The sequence below is a fragment of the Aethalodelphis obliquidens genome, unplaced genomic scaffold (assembly GCF_003676395.1).
Source record: "Aethalodelphis obliquidens isolate GAN/ISIS:26980383/991018 unplaced genomic scaffold, ASM367639v1 scaffold21, whole genome shotgun sequence".
In the NCBI taxonomy this organism is placed as follows: domain Eukaryota; kingdom Metazoa; phylum Chordata; class Mammalia; order Artiodactyla; family Delphinidae; genus Aethalodelphis; species Aethalodelphis obliquidens.
Window position 1 is genome coordinate 26,593,109 of NW_020837965.1, and position 18,863 is coordinate 26,611,971.

Genomic DNA, 18,863 nt, shown 5'->3' on the forward strand with positions numbered 1-18,863 from the left:
TTTTTTTTTTTTTTTTTTTTTTTTTTTTTTTTTTTTTTTTTTTTTTTGCTGTACGCGGGCTTCTCACTGTTGTGGCCTCTCCCGTTGAGGAGCACAGGCTCCGGACGTGCAGGCTCAGCGGCCATGGCTCACAGCTGCTCCGCGGCATGTGGGATCTTCCCGGACCGGGGCACGAACCTGTGTCCCCTGCATCGGCAGGCAGACTCTCAACCACTGCGCCACCAGGGAAGCCCCTTTGCCCATTTTTAAATCAGGTTTTTGTTGAGTTTTCAGAGTTCTCTGTATATTCTGGATATTAATCCCTTATCACATATGTAATTTGCAAATATTATTTCCCATTCTGTGGGTTGCCTTTTTACTCTGTTGATAACGTCTTTTGATGCATAAAATTTGAAATGTCATGAAGCTTTGCCCTATGTTTTTTCTAAGAATTTGATAGTTTTATAGGTCGTAGATTTAGGTCTTTGATCCACGCTGAGCTAATTTTTGTATTTGATGTTAGGTTAAGAGTCTGATAACTTCATTCTTTTGCATGTGGATATCATTTCCCCAGCACCATCTGTTTTTTAATTTTTTAATTTTATTTATTATTTTTGGCTGTGTTGGGTCTTTGTTGCTGTGTGTGGGCTTTCTCTAGTTGTGGCGAGCAGTGGCTACTGTTTGTTGCAGTGCGCAGGCTTCTCACTGCAGTGGCTTCTTTTGTCGCGGAGCACGGGCTCTAGGCGCGTGGGCTTCAGTAGTTGTGGCTCACAGGCTCTAGAGCGCAGGCTCAGTAGTTGTGGTTCACCGACTTAGTTGCTCCGCGGCATGTGGGATCTTCCCGGACCAGGGCTCAAACCCGTGTCCCCTGCATTGGCAGGCAGATTCTTAAGCACTGCACCACCAGGGAATCCCCCGCCCCGCCCAGCACCATTTGTTGAATATTATTATGTTGAAATGAGTTGTTCAGCAGTTATTTTTTGGTTTTTGTTTTTTTTGCGGTACGCGGGCCTCTCACTGTTGTGGCCTCCCACACCGCGGAGCACAGGCTCCGGACGCACAAGCCCAGCGGCCACGGCTCACGGGCCCAGCCGCTCCGCGGCATGTGGGATCTTCCTGGACCGGGGCACGAACCCGTGTCCCCTGCATCGGCAGGCGGACTCTCAGCCACTGCACCACCAGGGAAGCCCCAGCACTTATTTTTAATTTATTTTTCTTTAAAAAAAATTTTTTTTGATTATTTTATTTATTTATTTTTGGCTACATTGGGTCTTCATTGCTGCGCACGGGCTTTCTCTAGTTGTGGCGAGCAGGCGCTACTCTTTGTTGTGGTGCGCGGGCTTCTCACTGCGGTGGCTTCTCTTGTTACGGAGCACGAGCTCTAGGCACACAGGCTTCAGTAGTTGTGACACGTGGGCTCAGTAGTTGTGGCTTGTGGGCTCTAGAGCACAGGCCCAGTAGTTGTGGCTCACGGGCTTAGTTGCTCTGTGTCATGTGGGATCTTCCCAGACCAGTGTCGAACCCATGTCCCCTGCATTGGCAGGTGGATTCTTAACCACTGCGCCACCAGGGAAGTCCAGCATAATCTTTAAGAATATAAAGGGGACCAAAAAGTTCTAGAACCGTTGACAAAGAATCTTTGAACACTTTCCCCAGATTTTGACTATAGTCCCTTTCTTCAGTGGTGCTTCTTATTGGATCTGTGTTCTGAGGGACATATAGTAGGAACACAGCCTCATTGACATGGGGTAAGACCATTTGTTGTTCTGGACCTCAGGTGCAAAGCTGGGTTAATTATGTTCCCTAATTCATGGCAAAGCCTCTGTCTTCACTTACGTTTCCTTCCGTCCCCTGTCATCACCCCATCCCCCCTTCTCGATATCCATAGTTCCTAGTTCTGGTTAGCCGTAGTTCACTTTTTTCTTTTAATTAATTTTTATTGGAGTATGGTTGCTTTACAATGTTGTGTTAGCCTCCACTGCACAACAAAATGAATCAGCCATACACATACAAATATCCCCTCCCTTTTGGACTTCCCTTCCATTTAGGTTACCACAGTGCACGTAGTTCATTTTTAAGCAAGAAAAGACAGACTGGCTAGGTGAGGATGTCGGTGCAGGGTTAGTACAACTTAATTTTTTTTCTTTTTTTTAAGATAAGTGCATATAATTAGAAGCTGTAGCTCTTTCTTCCTATGTCTTAGTGGCTTATTTTTAGACTGCCTCACCCCTTTTTGAACAAAGACTACTAGGGGACCCATTTGTTGCCTCTGTACATACTCATTTGGTTAGCTTGTTGATTGATCTGAAGCTAGGGCCTTTTCCTTCTCTAAGAGTGCCTTTTCCTTCTCGAAGAGCTAGTGCCTCTTCCTCTTCTCTAAAGAGCTTTTTTATTGAAATAAGATGTTTTTAAAGTTTTCAGATTCAACACCAACTTATTTGTTCGTATATTTACTCAATTAAGCAGCTCCCACTTTGTGCTGGACACTCTAGAAAGCATTTTGGGCTGTATAAACCTATAAAAGCTATAGTTCCTGCCCTTGTATCCCAGAGTCAGATAAAATTAAAGTGTCAGAAAATAATGAATAGATTTGCTACATTGCCATATTTTTAGAATTGTTTTCATTGTATAATCTCTCTCCCCTTTTGGGAGGGGTTAGGAGGTGGTTTCTGGGAGACTTATTTTCCCTGTGTCTATAGGTAACTTAAATGTAAAATGTTATAAAATACCCTTATTTGCATGAAGCCCCTCTTGTCAATTATAAAATATTTATAAAGTGTAAAATATAATTGTAACTGGTTGAGTTTTAGGTTTCTGAGGTTTGTTTACTTGCTTGCTATTTAACAATGCTACATGTCTGGGCATTTACAAAACTATTACTAATTAGTCTATAATGACCAAATTCTTAAAATCCATAAATATTAATTTTTTTCTAGGTCGCAATAAAAATAATTGACAAAACTCAGTTGAATCCAACAAGTCTACAAAAGGTAAGATTGGTCCAGTATCCAGGTTTTTTTTAATGATTTTCAGTGCTAATTGTCATCTAATTTGTCCATTAATTACCTCTACTATTATTTTTATTTATTGTATTTAGTACACAGTAAAGCTTCCTCTTCCTCAAATGAATGCAACTTAAATTTAATATGGTTTAAATGTAGTATTGTTGTATTTTTTTCCTTCAGTTGAAGATAATGATTTTTAAATGTTCTTAATAGCACAAACTGAAGGCTGTACTTTGAATATTCTAAATATTGACTAGAGTAGAGTTATAAAAAAGACAGAACAACATAGTTTCATGTAATTAGTCTTAAGCAGAGTTACACATCTTTCTTACAGCTAATGCTGAGATCTCTAAAGTCAGCACCTTGGCTTTCTTAAGCTACCACAATATGTCTAATCAAGGAGTGATGATTCATTGATACAAAAGGAAAATATAAAAGTGAAACTAAATTGATAGTTGAAAACATGTTTGTTAATGAGCTATTGCCATTTGTATTATCTAATGTAGATCAGGAGTTCTCAACCTGGTGCATGTTAAAATCACCTGGGCCTCTTTTCAAAATCCTGATGACTGGCCCATAGGGAGATTTAATTGCTCAGGTAGGGCCTGGTCATAGGTATTTCACTGGTGCATCAGTGAATGATTAATGATCTTCATAATAAGATCCTTTTAGTTCCTTTTGGTTTTGCAGAGCCTTTTTACATACTTCATTTGATTTCTAGACTTGGCCTATGGTAGCTGGGGGATACAGAGACCTAGAAATAAGAACAGGAAGTCAGGCTTCCCTGGTGGCGCAGTGGTTGGGAGTCCGCCTGCCGATGCAGGGGACGTGGGTTTGTGCCCTGGTCCAGGAGGATCCCACATGCCGCAGAGCGGCTGCGCCCGTGGGCCATGGCCGCTGGGCCTGCGCGTCCAGAGCCTGTGCTCCACAGCGGGAGAGGCCACAGCAGTGAGAGGCCCGCGTACCGCAAAAAAAAAAAAAAAAGAACAGGAAGTCCTCTGCCACTTAGCTGAATGTGTAACTTGACCTTGAGCAAGTCACTTAACTTTCTGGACGTTGGGCTTCTCATCTTTTAAAATGAAGATAATTTCACTAAGTGAAATAAGTCAGACAGAAAGACAGGTACCATATGATCTCATTTATATGTGGAATCTAAAAAATAAAACAAATAGACAAACAAAATAAAACAGAAACAGGCTTACAGAGAGCGAAACTGTTGGTTGCTAGAGGGGAGCTGAGTGAAATAGGTAAAGGGGATTAACAGATATAAACTTCTAGTTATAAAGTAAACAAGTCATGGGGATATAATATACAGCATAAGGAATGTAGTCAGTAATGCTGTAATAATTTTGTATGGTGACAGATGGTTATTGGAGTTATCATGGTGATGATTTCATAATGTATTTGATTGTCACATCACTGTGTTGTACACCTGAAACTAACATAATATTGTATGTCAACTATACTTCAGTTGAAAATAATAATAAAAATAACTAATTAAATGGAGATTTAATCTTCTCATGATGGATTATATTAATGAAATAATACATATCAAAGAGTTTCATAAACTGCAAAGCAGTACGTAAGACATTTTAAGGGTAATCATGCCCTATCTACATTTCTAATGTAGTTCTAGTTCTGTTGGTTATTTTCTATTTATATCATCATAATTTTGAAACTGTCTGTGTGTGTGTGGGATTAAGGTGGAGAGGGAGACAGATTTTATCTTGCACTGAAAATGTTATTTAAACAAGTGGCTCTGCAGGGCATAGTGGGCCTTAAGGGTTCTCAGGGTGGCCCTGGAAGGATCCAAAATTTCCAGTCCTTTGTTCTGAACATGAAATTGTATCCATTTCCTTAAATTCATTTCTTCATATATCTAAGGACTTGGTAGTAATTAATAAGTTAGAGGTTACTAAAACTTGGTATTCAGAACTAAAATTAGCATGTAGAGAAGTTTGCTAAGGATTCTAATTCAGTATTCGAATGTTACAGATCTTCCACTATTCATGTGTACTTGCAGATAACTGGAATTCTAGCAGTTTTCTAGGAAGAATTTTATCATAGTATTGTCTTGAGTTGGTTGTGATTTTTCTTGCTTGCTTTTTTTCATTATTTTTGGTCATAGTTTTTAATTACCACTGTTCTTTTTTGTTATTATTCCAAATTACTGTTTGTCACATCATTACCAATTTAGTACCTGGTAGGCTGTCTGTTTAGCTTGATGGTGTGATGCAGATTTTTATCAGCATTAATTTTGGCATATAAATAATAAGACTTTTAAGATTTGTTTGGTATAGCTCAAGTATGAACCATCCACAAAAAATTTATACTAAAGGCAGATCCGTCCAAGTTAAATAATTTGATAAGTGTAATGTTTTCAGTTTGTAGGGCATTGTTTTAAATCATAAATCATGTGCTTGTGTTCTTATAAATTAGAAGCATTCTATAAATACTTCCTTCACATTCTTTTTCGCTGAGTTCCCTTTCCATGGAAAGGTGGCAGCAGAGTGGTGTATACCTGGCATCTTTTGCCCTTGTAATAGTGGTGCTTGCAGCTTGTTTTCTTCCTCAGCACCACTCACAGTTGTATCACACCTGCTCACTCAAATCTCTGTATATTGTGATTTTAAACTCTGGAACTTGGTGTATGGCCTTAGGAGCTAACAACATTCTGCCATCAACAATATGCGATCTTTTTGTACTGCCACTACCAAAAAAAATGTGGACTGGCTCATTCAGGCAGTGTTTGAACACAGGTGTTTAAAATAGTGTCATTTCAAAATGTTCACAGTATTCTGGCTTACACATTGAATCATGTACATCTGATAAACGCATTTAAGCAAACCTGAGTTGACTGCATATTAGTAAACTGATGTTATTTTCACTGACAGGTTCTTCACTTTTCCTTTTAATTTTTCCAGCCACTGAGTGAATAAATGTTAGATTCTAGTAAGATATATTTTTCTCCATTGTTTTTGTACATCTCAATTTCTGAGTACTATCCCTGAGACATTTTCTGTCCATAGATGTCTTTTAGGTCAGCCGTTAAAGAACTCTGTAATGTTGTGTACCTTTAATGATTTTGAAAACAACAGGAGTGAAAAAAAATGTTAGTCTTCCTCCTGGTTTTACAAAGTCACTTTCAGCTTTTTTTTTTTTTTTTTTTTTGGGGGGGGGTGGGGGGTACACGGACCTCTCACTGTTGTGGTGTCTCCCGTTGCGGAGCACAGGCTCCAGACGCTCAGGCTCAGCGGCCATGGCTCACGGGCCCAACCGCTCCGTGGCATGTGGGATCTTCCCGGACCGGGGCACGAACGCTTGTCCCGTGCATCGGCAGGCGGACTCTAAACCACTGCGCCACCAGGGAAGCCCCATTTTTAGCTTTGATTTGGTTACAGATAATCTTGTTTTATTAAATTCAAGTTTGTCATTAAGAAGCAAGTTATGAATTTATTAAGACATGCAAGTAGGGCTTCCCTGGTTGCCCAGTGGTTAAGAACCTGCCTGCCAGTGCAGGGGACATGGGTTTGATCCCTGGTCCGGGAAGATCCCACGTGCCGCGGAGCAACTAAGCCCGTGTGGCACAACTACTGAGCCTGCGCTCTAGAGCCTGCGAGTCACAACTGCTGAAGCCAGCGAGCCACAACTACTGAAGCCCGCGTGCCTAGAGCCTGTGCTCTGCAACAAGAGAAGCCACCGCAGTGAGAAGCCCACGTGAAGCAACGAAGACCCAACGCAGCCAAAAATAAATAAATTTATAAAAGAAAAAAAAAAGACATGCAAGTACACTAAGTGTAACCCATCTAAAGTTATTTTCTTTTCTCATCTTGGAGTAGTGTGTTAATGTAAAGAGGGATTATAGAGTAATGGTTAGGAACACAGTTAAGCCAGCCTACATGGATTCAAATCTCGACTTCAACCCAGCCTAGCTGTGTGACAAGTCACCTTCCTGGATCTTAGTTTCCCTGTTTGTAAAATGGAAATAATAACAGTACCTCTAGGGCTGTGGTGAGAATTAAATAAGTTAACATTTAAAAGCCCTTAGCACAGGGAGATCAGCTTGGTGCTTTGTGACCACCTAGAAGGGTGGGATAGGGAGGGTGGGAGGGAGATGCAAGAGGGAGAAGATATGGGGATATATGTTTATGTATAGCTGATTCCCTTTGTTATAAAGCAGAAACTAACACACCATTGTAAAGCAATTATACTCCAATAAAGATGTTAAAAAATAATAATATAATAAAAGCCCTTAGAAGAGCTGAGTGTAGTTCCTAGCACATGGTAAGGACCGAGTGTTTGCTATTATTGTGTGTCCTGCTGAATATTGGTTTTGAGGGAGAGTGGGAGATTTTTTTTTTTTAACTTTTATTGGCGTGTAGTTGATTTACAATGTTGTTAGTTTCAGGTGTACAGCAGAGTGAATCAGTTATACATATACATATATCCACTCCTTTTTTTTTAAGATTCTTTTCCCAGGAGATATTTTTTGTTTGTTTTTTAAATTTTACCCTCACAGGAAATAAGTAAAGCTTAAGGATTGAATGGTAGGTTCTGGCTTAGGTCTCATAGGACTTATTTGCAGTAGACTACTTCTGATCACGGCTAATATTTGCGCATTTAGTATATATGGAGTACTGTATTAGTTTGCTCGAGCCACTATAACAAAATTCTGTAGACTGGTGTCTTAAACAACAGACATTTATTTCACACAGTTGTAGAGGCTGGGAAGTCCAAAATCAGGGTTGCCAGCATGGTCAGGTTCTGGTGCAAGCTCTCTCTTTGGCTTACAGAGGGCTGCCGTCTCACTGTGTCTTCATAGCAAAGTAGGGGGAAGGTATATGAGCATGCTGTTTGATGTCTCTACTTATAAGGGTACTTAATCCCATCATAAGGACCCACCCTCATGACCTCATCTAAACCAACTTAATTCCCAAATGCTCCATCTCCAAATATCACATTGTGGGACAGCTTCATGAAGTAAGTTCTGTTATTCAGGAAAGAGAGGCCAGGGAGATAAAGTAATCTGCCCAACGTCCCCTGACTAATAAGTGATAGCTGCTTGGGCAGTCATTTTATGATAGGTGTAGTCATCATTGAGTCGAGCATTAATGAACTCTAAATGAAAACATGTTTACCACAGTTTAGACCATAGAGCATTTGCTGTAAGCAATGTCCCAGGTATATTAGTTGGATAGGAATTCATTGTCATTAGATACTAGAGCATGTGCTTCCCATGTTCTTACACATATAGGCGTTCTCACAGTAGCTAGTCTGATAGATATCTTTTCACCTTCATACTCTGTTAGGTGAGTATTACTACCATCTTGATTTTCCATTGAGGAGACAGAGTCTGAGAAGTTGGTATAGTCAGACTCTCCAGTTCGTAAGTGATGGAGCAAAGATGTAAATCTTAGCCTGACTCCAAAGCATGGACTATTTCCACTTCATTATGGCCCCCTCCTGTAATTAAATTTCCCTAACTGAGATGGGAACTAACCTGAGGCTTTCTTTGTAGTAGCTATGAAGAAGTTAGTAAATAGTTTCAAGGTTGAGGAAATATTGGGTTGGCCGAAAAGTGCCTTCAGTTTTAAAGTAAAAATAAAAGACACATTTTTCATTTTCGCGAAGAACTTTATTGAATAATGTATTCACCCTTTTGTTCCACTACCTTCTGCCATTTTTCAGGCAACTTCATAGTTCCATCTTCCCAAAACTTTTTCTCTTTTTGAGCAAAGAACTGTTCCAGGTGCCTTTTACACTCTCCCAGGGAATTGACATTTTTTCCATTAAGAGAATTTTGTAAAGACCGAAATAAATGGAAATCTGAAGTTGCAATGTCTGGTGAATACGGCGGATGAATCAGAACTTCCCAGCCAAGCTGTAACAGTTTTTGCCTGGTCATCAAAGAAACATGCGGTCTTGCAGTATCCTGATGGAAGATTATGTGTTCTCTGTTGACTAATTCTGAACGCTTTTTGTCAAGTGCTGCCTTCAGTTAGTCTAATTGGAAGCAGTACTCGTTGGAATTAATCGTTGGGTTTTCCTGAAGGAACTCGTAATAGAGGACTCCCTTCCAATCCCACCATATACAGAACATCACCTTTTTAGGATGAAGACCGGCCTTTGGTGTGGTTGGTGGTGGTTCATTTCGCTTGCCCCACGCTCTCTTCTGTTCCACATTATTGTACAGTATCCACTTTTCATCGCCTGTCACAATTTGTTTTAAAAACGGAACGTTTTCATTATGTTTCAGTAGAGAATCGCATGAGGAAATACGGTCAAGAACGTCTTTTTCGCTTTACTTACGTGGAACCCATACATCAAAGCGATGAACATAACCAAGCTGGTGCAAATGATTTTCATAGCTTGATTTGGGTATTTTGAGTATGTCAGCCATCTCCCGCGTGGTATAACGTTGATTGTTCTCAGTGTCTCAATTTGATCACTATCAACTTCAACTGGTCTACCCAACCGTGGAGCATTGTCCAGCGAGAAATCTCCGGCATGAAACTTCACAAACCACTTTTGACATGTTCAGTCACAGCACCTTCTCCATACACTGAGCAAATCTGTTTTTGCATTTCAATTGCGTTTTTACCTTTCTTGAAATAATAAAGCATAATATGCCGAAAATGTTTTTTTCTTCCATCTTCAATATTAAAATGGCTACACAAAAATGCACTAATTTTGTTAAGCCTTTTTTTTAAATGCACTCTTATATGACAGCTGTCACACACAATCTAACAAAATTGTTTCAAATGAAGTTAAAGACAACTAAGTGCTACTAGAGCCATCTTACAGAAAAAACCAAGCAAACCTTTTGGCAAACCCAATATTTCAAGTACGAAAGAGAAGTAGGCCTTGTACCCCACCTCCCCTTCCAAACTTTGCATAAGTCATATTTTTATGCAAATTTGTTTATTCACTCCTTCACTTAACAAACACTTATTAGTAAATACCTGCTGTGTGCCAGGCACTGTTCAGAGCACTGAGGGTACAACATTGAACCAAATGAATGAAGTTCCTACTTTCATGGAATTGATATCATAGTGGGAGAGCAGCAATAAACAGATATATAATGTCATGTCAGTGCCATGAAGAAAAATAAAGCAAGATGTATTGACTGTATTTTCTTATTTTTTGTATTCTTGATGCTCTGGCATCTGGGGCCTTGCTGACCTGAGATAGACTACTCCCCAGGGCTAGCTAGTTCCTGGAAATAGTAAGCAACTCCCCTGTGAGTACACTGTTCAGATGCAAACTAACCAGTACAGAGCCCATACTCTGAACCATCTCCCCTATCTGGCTCTTAAACTCCAAGAGGCAATATTTCTCTGCCCTAATCATTGCAGAGCTGGTATCGCACACCTAGAGACCGTACTTATACTCAAGAACCTGCTGAAATTATCCCAATGAACCAGTCCTCAGCCTGCTTACCCTGCCTGGACTTACCTTTCCTGTGGAAACCAGAATAAAAACTCTTCCCCATGCTTTCCCCTTGCTCCGTCGGCCTTCTAACCCATCCTGGTGCTTCCTCACATGGCCCTGCATGGCACTGTGTGCCCCCTTCTTTTGGGAACTATAAGTAACAGACCATCATTTTAATGGCACTCTTCTCCTGATCTCTTGGCTCACCATACCTGAATAATAATAGAACCTACATTTTAAAACACAGGGTGGGGACTTCCCTGGTGGCACAGTGGTTAAGAATCCGCCTGTCAAAGCAGGGGACCATGGGTTCAAGCCCTGGTCTGGGAAGATCCCACAGGCTGCGGAGCAACTAAGCCTGTGCGCCACAACTACTGAGCCTGCGCTCTAGAGCCCGCGAGCCACAACTACTGAGCCTGCATGCCACAACTAACTACTAAAGCCTGCATGCCTAGAGCCCATGCTCTGCAACAAGAGAAGCCACTGCCGTGAGAAGCCCGTGCACCGCAATGAAGAGTAGCCCCTGCTCACTGCAACTAGAGAAAGCCCGCATGCGCAACAACGAAGACCCAATGCAGCCAAAAATAAATAAATAAATTTAAAAAACAAAAACACAGGGTGAGGAGATAGTATGCGAGGAATGTGTAGATTTCAAGTGAAAAGTAGGGGTGCCCTCTTAGTAATTCGTTTAAGAAACACTCTTGTTCTCCTGAACCAAGCGTTGTGATAAGAAGAGTCAGATAAGTACAACAGACTCTGGGTGAACTTCACCATGTGGTTTGCAGTAAAAGTTTACTTAGACCTTTAGGATCTAAATGTTTTTTACCAAGTAATAAAGAATGGAAAGACCTTTGCAGTCCTCCTTGCAGCGTTGACATGGAGGTCCTCACTAAGTGTTCGTGGGAGGATTGCACACACAGCTTGAGGAGCAGCAACTGCAGCAGCGGTGGGCTGCCGAGGCCTGCGAGTATGCAGGGCAGTGCAAGGCCCTGAGCTGGCGGTTACATCAGGCCAAACTGGGAGCCTTGAATGCCCCGGCCCTTTAAGGAACAATCATCTCTGTGTAATAAACTTTTCAGTAATTCCCTAACTTTCCCCTGGGTTCTTCTGACTAAGATTTTGTTATTTTAGAAATATTCAGTCTTCTCGGTGGCAGAAACTTTAATTGTCACCATACTGTGACATAGTCAATTTAAACAGTAATCTCTTTTTCTTAAACTGGAACCATTAGTTAAAAACAAATGTGTGAATGTAGTGAAATAATTGATTTTTTAAAATATGTGTTTATGATAGCTGGTTAGCCAGCTTTAAACATGTATAGGGATGGAGGCACACTGCTTCCTATGCCATCTTGTTCCAGTGTTGGACGACTCTAGTTATTATACAGGTTTTTTTTTCTTAATTAATTAATTTATGGCTGTGTTGGGTCTTCATTGCTGCACGCAGGCTTTCTCTAGTTGTGGTGAGCAGGGACTATTTTTCATTGTGGTGCATGGGCTTCTCACTGCGATGGCTTCTCTTGTTGCGGAGCACGGGCTCTAGAGCGCAGGCTCAGTAGTTGTGGTGCACGGGCTTAGTTGCCCGCAGCATGTGGGATCCTCCCGGACCAGGGATCGAACCTGTGTCCCCTGCATTGGCAGGCGGGTTCTTAACAACTGCGCCACCAGGGAAGTCCCTAAACAGGTTTTTTTCTTTCATAGTTTACACTAGCATTTGTCTTCTAGAAACATGTACAGTACTGTTCTCTGTTCTTTCATTTGGAGCTTTGGAGGTTAAATCTACCAGTCCACAAAAATAACCCCTACCAATCCAACATAACCAACTATCTTGGGTCTTCTTGGTCCCTTCTCCAGAGTAAATACTCAGCCTCTTGGGCCAGCTACAGGACTTGCCCTCAACACAGGGCTAGTTTATTCCACATCAGTAATTGATTTTTTTCTTAACTGAATTTATTTCATTCTTGCTGAAGACCATTTAAATGGTTTCCTACCATAATTCCAGTCCTTTTAGTGTATTTTTGAAAAATGAGTCTTTTGTATTAGCTATCACTTCTAGTTTGGTGCTGTATACATTGGACAAGGATGTTTTCATCCAATTAAAATATCCCACAAGGTAGGGACAAGGCACCTCATTGGAGAATCCACCCTTTAGTTGGTTCTGCTGACTCATCAAGCAATATTTGAGTAATATTCAAGCACCATTCTCAAATCCAGACTTTTAGTAAGAGAGAAACAGAAATCTCTGTGTTAAAAAAAAATTAATCAAAGTTACTAAGGAAAAAAAAAGAATGATTTTAAATTTAAGTATGTGCATAAATTCAAGTATGTGCAAAATGCGGGAATTCCCTGGAGGTCCAGTGGTTAGGATTCCACACTTCCTCTGCAGGGGGCACGGGTTCGATCCCTGGTCGGGGAACTAAGATCCGACATAGCCGTGCACTGTGGCCAAAAAAAAAAAGTATATACAGCAGATTGCTGAATGATTATCAAAGTATTGTTAACTATAGGTTCCTTTTATCGGGGTCTTTGTGAGAAATTTTACTTACACCCACTCTAAAACACTAAAAAGTCTGGTTTCTTTTTAAAGTTGGTGTTTATTTTGGAGCCACTGTTAATGGTTAGAGCTCTGTGATAGCAGTGACCTTTTTTTGGCATCCCAGGGAATCTCAGCTGTGGGACAAGCCAGGGAACTGTATATTTGGAAGCAGAGAGAACCCGCTCATGCTTTTCTTATGGTCTACAATGTAATGTACTCTTACTGTTACCACCACTGAGTTATCTGGGGTACTTTTGCTTCAGCCTCCTTAGGGCAGTCTTTTTTAACCCTTGTTGTGCAGTAGAATCATCTGTGTAGTTAAAAAAAAACCCTTAATTTCTATTCTCTTTCTAAAGGTAACCTGTTTTAAAGATGACCCCCTCCTCCAGTGTTTTAAGTCTTATAGACTGCTGCCACTACAGCTGCCAGATATCTCCCCCCTCTCTCAAACTCTTCCTGACCCAATTTCTGGACTTCTTTCCTTCTCCTTACCCATCTGGTGAAGCAAATCATTGTTGGGATCTTTTTCATTGATGAGCGCTGTTGATCTTTTCCTTTCTTAATACCTTCCTCTTTCCATATTGACTTGTAGGAGACTAAACAGCTCAGGCCATTAACAAAAGTAGTTGTTAGAATCCTTTTTTGTAAATTTTTTAAAATTGAAGTATAGTTGTTGTACAATATTATATAAGTTACAGGTGTACAATATAGTGGTGATTCACAATTTTTAAAGGTTATACTCCATTTATAGTTATTATAAAATATTGGTTATATTCCCTGTGTTGTACAGTATATCCGTGCAGCTTATTACCTAATAGTTTGTATCTCTTACTCCCCTACCCTATATTGCCCCTCCCCACTTCCCTCTCCCCACTGGTAACCGCTGGTTTCTTCTCTGTACCTGGGAGTCTGCTTCTTTCATATATGTTGGATACTAATTCCTTATCATTCATATCATTTGAAAATATTTTCTCCCATTCAGTAGGTTGCCTTTTCATTTTGTCAGTGGTTGCCTTTGCTGTGCAAAAGCTTTTAAGTTTAATTAGGTCCCATTTGTTTATTTTTGCTTTCATTTCCTTTCCTTTAGGAGATGGATCCAAAAAAATATTGCTGCAATTTATGTCAAAGAGTGTTCTGCCTATATTTTTCTCCAGGAGTTTTATAGTATCCAGTCTTACATTTAGGTCTTTAATCCATTTTGAGTTTATTTTTGTATATAGTGTTAGAGAATGTTCTAATTTCATTCTTTTACATGTAGCTGTCCAGTTTTCGCAACACCACTTACTGAAGGGACTGTCTTTGCTTCATTGTATATTCTTGCCCCCCCTTGTCATACGTTAATTGATCATAAGTGTGGGGGTTTGTTTCTGGGCTCTGTATCTTGTTCCATTTATCTATGTGTCTCTTTTTGTGCCAGTACCATACTGTGTTGACTACTGTAGCTTTGTAGTTTAGTCTGAAGTCAGAGAGTATGATTGCTCCATCTCTGTTCTTCTTTCTCAAGATTGTTTTGGTTATATGGGGTCTTTTGTGTTTCCATACAAATTTTAAAATTATTTGTTCTAGTTCTGTGAAAAATGCCATTGGTATTTTAATAGAGATTGCATTGAATCTGTAGATTGCCTTGGTTAGTATGGACATTTTAACAATATTGATTCTTTAGCGCACTCCATCTGAAAGCAGCAGAATACACATTTTCATCAAGTATACATGGAACATTCTCCAGGATAGATCACATGCTAGGCCACAAAACAAGCCTTGGCAAACTTAAGAAACTGTAAGTCATATCAGTTGTCTTTTCTGACCACAACACTGTGAGAGTAGAAATCAACCACAAGAAAAAAAGCTGTGAAAAACACAAACACGTGGAGGCTAAACAATATGGATCACTAGACCAGTGGATCACTGAAGGAATCAAAGAGGATATTAAAAAATACCTAGAGTCCTGACTATTAATTTCAATCCAGCATCTGCATTCAGATCAGTGTAATGAATTAGGTAAACTTTTACAAACAGGATATGGTAAATGAAATCTAAGTCAAACCCTCTTCATTTTACATGTTTAAAATATTGAGAATAAAAATATATGTATATTGTTACATTTCAAAGATAGTAATAGGAGTGTAAGAAAATATAGCTTCAGTGTTGCTGCTGCTTTATGGGGAAATTTTTAATTTATTGCCAGACATTTTCACTTTGGCAGCAAATTTAGAGTACAGATTGTGAATTGAGAATATTAGAATTTATTTTTAATTGTACCAATTGTTCATTGTGCTATTTTAGAAAAGCCACTGAAGAACCAACTATTTTATTTTATTTTATTTTATTTTGCTGTATCGGTTCTCAGTTGCGGCACACAGATCTTCCTCAACAGCATGCAGGATCTTTCGTTGTGGCGTGCAGGCTCTTTGTTGCAGCGCGTGGGCCTCTCACTAGTTGTGGTGTGCGGGCTCCAGAGCGCACCAGCTCAGTAGTTGTGGCGCTTGGGCTTAGTTGTCCCGTGGCATGTGGGATCTTAGTTCCCCGACCAAGGATCAAACCCACATCCCCTGCATTGGGAGATGGATTCTTAACCCCTGGACCACCAGGGAAGTCCCAAGAACCAGGTATTTTAAATGGGTTAAACTTAGAGCCTAGCATGGACCCATTTGTGGAAAATTGAAAGTTGGGCAAAAACTAGACCTTTGGGAAAGAATCCTAGCGACAACAACCAGAATCACAGCCGTATGTTGCTTATTGTGTGCCACGCACTGTTCCAAGATCTCAACAACATGTCAGGTTCCTTTATCCCTGGGGGTACCAGAGGCCCAGAGAGATCAAGCCACCTAGATTCAGTCAGTCAATGGTAGATCCCCAGGTGGGGACAAATAGTGGGCTCCAGAGTTCAAATTCTTAATGACTGTGCACTAACTGACACACCGACTGAACTAACATTAGAACTTAAAGCCCTAACTTCACATAGCCTTTTCCCAACATGTCCCCTTGGAAGGAATCAGGCCCAGCACCTTCCATATGGGAAGCATACAAAGGAGCTTACTGAAGCTCCTTCACCTTGCATGTGGTAGATACCCAATAATATCTGTTCATTATTTTATAAGTACCAAATTTATTTTAATACTAAATTAATATTTTTCTCATATTGCCCTAATTCCAGGAATCTTGACCACCAGAACCTTAGGTTTTGAGGTGGTAGGAAGATTTCTTTGTCTTTGAAATACTTGATCATAAAAATGCACATTGGGTTTCCCTGGTGGCGCAGTGGTTAAGAATCCGCCTGCCAATGCAGGGGACATGGGTTCAAGCCCTGGTCCGGGAAGATCCCACATGCCATGGAGCAACTAAGCCCATGCGCCACAACTACTGAGCCTGTGCTTGCTCTAGAGCCCATGAGCCACAACTACTGAGCCCACGTGCCACAGCTACTAAAGCCCATGCACCTAGAGCCCGTGCTCCGTGACAAGAGAAGCCACCGCAACGAGAAGCCCACACACCACAACGAAGAGTAGCCCCCGCTCACTGCAACTAGAGAAAGCCTGCGCTCAGCAGTGAAGACCCAATGCAGCCAAAAATGAATGAATGAATGAATGAATGAAATGCTTTACATACAGAAGAATGTTACATATTTGCCATATACATATGTTTAGGGTATTTGATTCAAGAAATGGATCAGCAACAATACTTTAAATCAGTCACGTTGTAACCTTCCCCAACGTGACCTCCTTCTTTGTTTCCCACCTTACAAGGTAACTACTAACAAAAATTTTGTGTTACTATTTTCTTTCTTTTTAAAATTAATTTATTTTTGTATATTAATTTATTTCTTTATCTTGCCGGCATTGAGTCTTCATTGCTGCATGTGGGCTTTTTCTGGTTGCAGCAAGCGAGGGCTACTCTTCGTTGGAGTGCGCAGGATTCTCATTGCAGTGGCTTCTCTTGCTACGGAGCACGGGCTTTAGTCATGTGGGCTTCGGCAGTTGCAGCACATGGGCTCAGTAGTTGTGGCTCGCACACTCTAGAGCGTAGGCTCAATAGTTGTGGCGCACGGGCTTAGTTGATCCACGACATATGGGATCTTCCCTGACCAGGAGTCAAACCCGTGTCCCTTGCATTGGCAGGCGGATTCTTAACCACTGTGCCACCAGGGAAGTCCCTGTGTTACTATTTTCTATTGATTGTTTTTATAATTTTACCACATATGGGTCCCTCATCAATATAGTGTGAAGATTTTAAATATTATATAAATGGAATCATGTTATTTGTGTCCTTCTCCTGTTTGCTTTATTTTGCCCAAATTGTGTTCCATGTTGATGTATTTAGATGTAATTTACTTTCACTGCTATGCTTATTTTCATGGTTATATAGTATCCTATTATATGAATATTTCATGATTTATTTTATCCATTTTCTGTCTGATTCAGAGACATTTGGATTGCTTATAGCTATTTGTATCACAGACACTGCTATGGATTGTTTGTATGTGTCCTGGTGAAGTTGTTTATGTTTCTTAAGGATATGTGTCCAGTAGTAGACTTATTGGTTCACAGGGTTTGTACATCCTCATTCATCCAAAGCAGTTGTGTTAATTTATATTCCCACCGGTAGCATATAAGACAGTTCAAGTAATGTTACATCCTCGTCAAAATTTGATTTTGTCTGATTTTTCAGTTCTTGACTATCTGATGGATATAAAACTATGTCATTGTGGTTTTCATTTATATTCCCATGATTGCTGATGAGTATTACGTCATTCATATTTTTATTGGCTTTTGTTTCTTCTGTGAATTGCCTGTTCAAGCCTTTTCAGTTTCTAGTGGATTTTTTCTTAATCATTTTAGAGATTATGTATTCTGGATACTGACATGTGGCAGATATCTTCTTCTGTTTGATGGTATATCTTTTCATTCTCTGGATGTTGTCTTTTGATGAACAGCAGAATTTCTTAATTTTAACACACCTGAATTGTCATTCTTTTCTTATATGGTTTGTACATTTTCTGTGTTCTTTTTTTTTTTTTTTTGCGGTACGCGGGCCTCTCACTGTTGTGGCCTCTCCCATTGTGGAGCACAGGCTCCAGACGCGCAGTCTCAGCGGCCACGGCTCACGGGCCCAGCCGCTCCGCGGCATGTGGGATCTACCCGGACCGGGGCACGAACCCATGTCCCCTGCATCGGCAGGCGGACTCTCAACCACTGCGCCACCAGGGAAGCCCCTTTTCTGTGTTCTTTAAGAAATTCTTCCCTGCCTGGGGCCATAAAGATATTTTTCTCTGTTGTCTCAAAGGTTTATAATCTTTAATCCACCTTGAAGTTGTGCATATTGTGAAGTAGCAATCCAATTATGTTTTTTCATACGTGTTACAACTTATTGCCTTGTCTCTCCTTTCCCCACTCTTCTGCAATACAGAGTTTCCGTACCTCTCTGCACACACATACTGTGTTCTTCCAAAGTGGTTATTCTGGTTCACTTCACAATTGCTATTTTAAAGGCAGGTTTTTAAATTTATTTTCATTTAAAATTTTTATTTTCAGTAGTAGAATGGCAGGGCTTCCCTTGTGGCGCATTGGTTAAGAATCTGCCTGCCAACACAGGGGACACCAGTTCGAGCCCTGGTCCGGGAAGATCCCACATGCCGCGGAGCAGCTAAGCCTGTGAGCCACAACTACTGAACCTGCACTCTAGAGCCCACGAGCCACAACTACTGAAGCCTGTGCGCCTAGAGCCCGTGCTCTGCAACTGGAGAAGCCACCGCAATGAAAAACCTGCACACTGCAATGAAGAGTAGACCCTGCTCGCCGCAACTAGAGAAAGCCTGCGCGTGGCAACAAAAACCCAACGCGGCCATAAATAAATAAATTTATTTTAAAAATAGTGGAATGGCAAATGATAAACAGAATCCCAAAATATATGACAGGA

At 40.6% G+C, this 18,863-nt stretch overlaps 1 protein-coding gene across 10 annotated transcripts in view; it reads left to right on the plus strand.

Moving 5' to 3' along the window:
- Window positions 1-18,863, plus strand: part of MARK3 (microtubule affinity regulating kinase 3) — a 108,290-nt gene that overhangs the window by 36,693 nt on the left and 52,734 nt on the right. For 8 of the 10 annotated variants that reach the window (XM_027120665.1, XM_027120666.1, XM_027120670.1 and 5 more), the window contains exon 3: window positions 2,916-2,969. The exons of 1 other annotated variant lie outside the window; for it this stretch is intronic. In XM_027120665.1, the coding sequence (XP_026976466.1) occupies window positions 2,916-2,969 (54 nt within the window). Of the gene's footprint in view, window positions 1-2,915; window positions 2,970-18,863 lie in introns of those variants that run through there. One more of the 10 variants, XM_027120677.1, reaches the window with a different exon arrangement.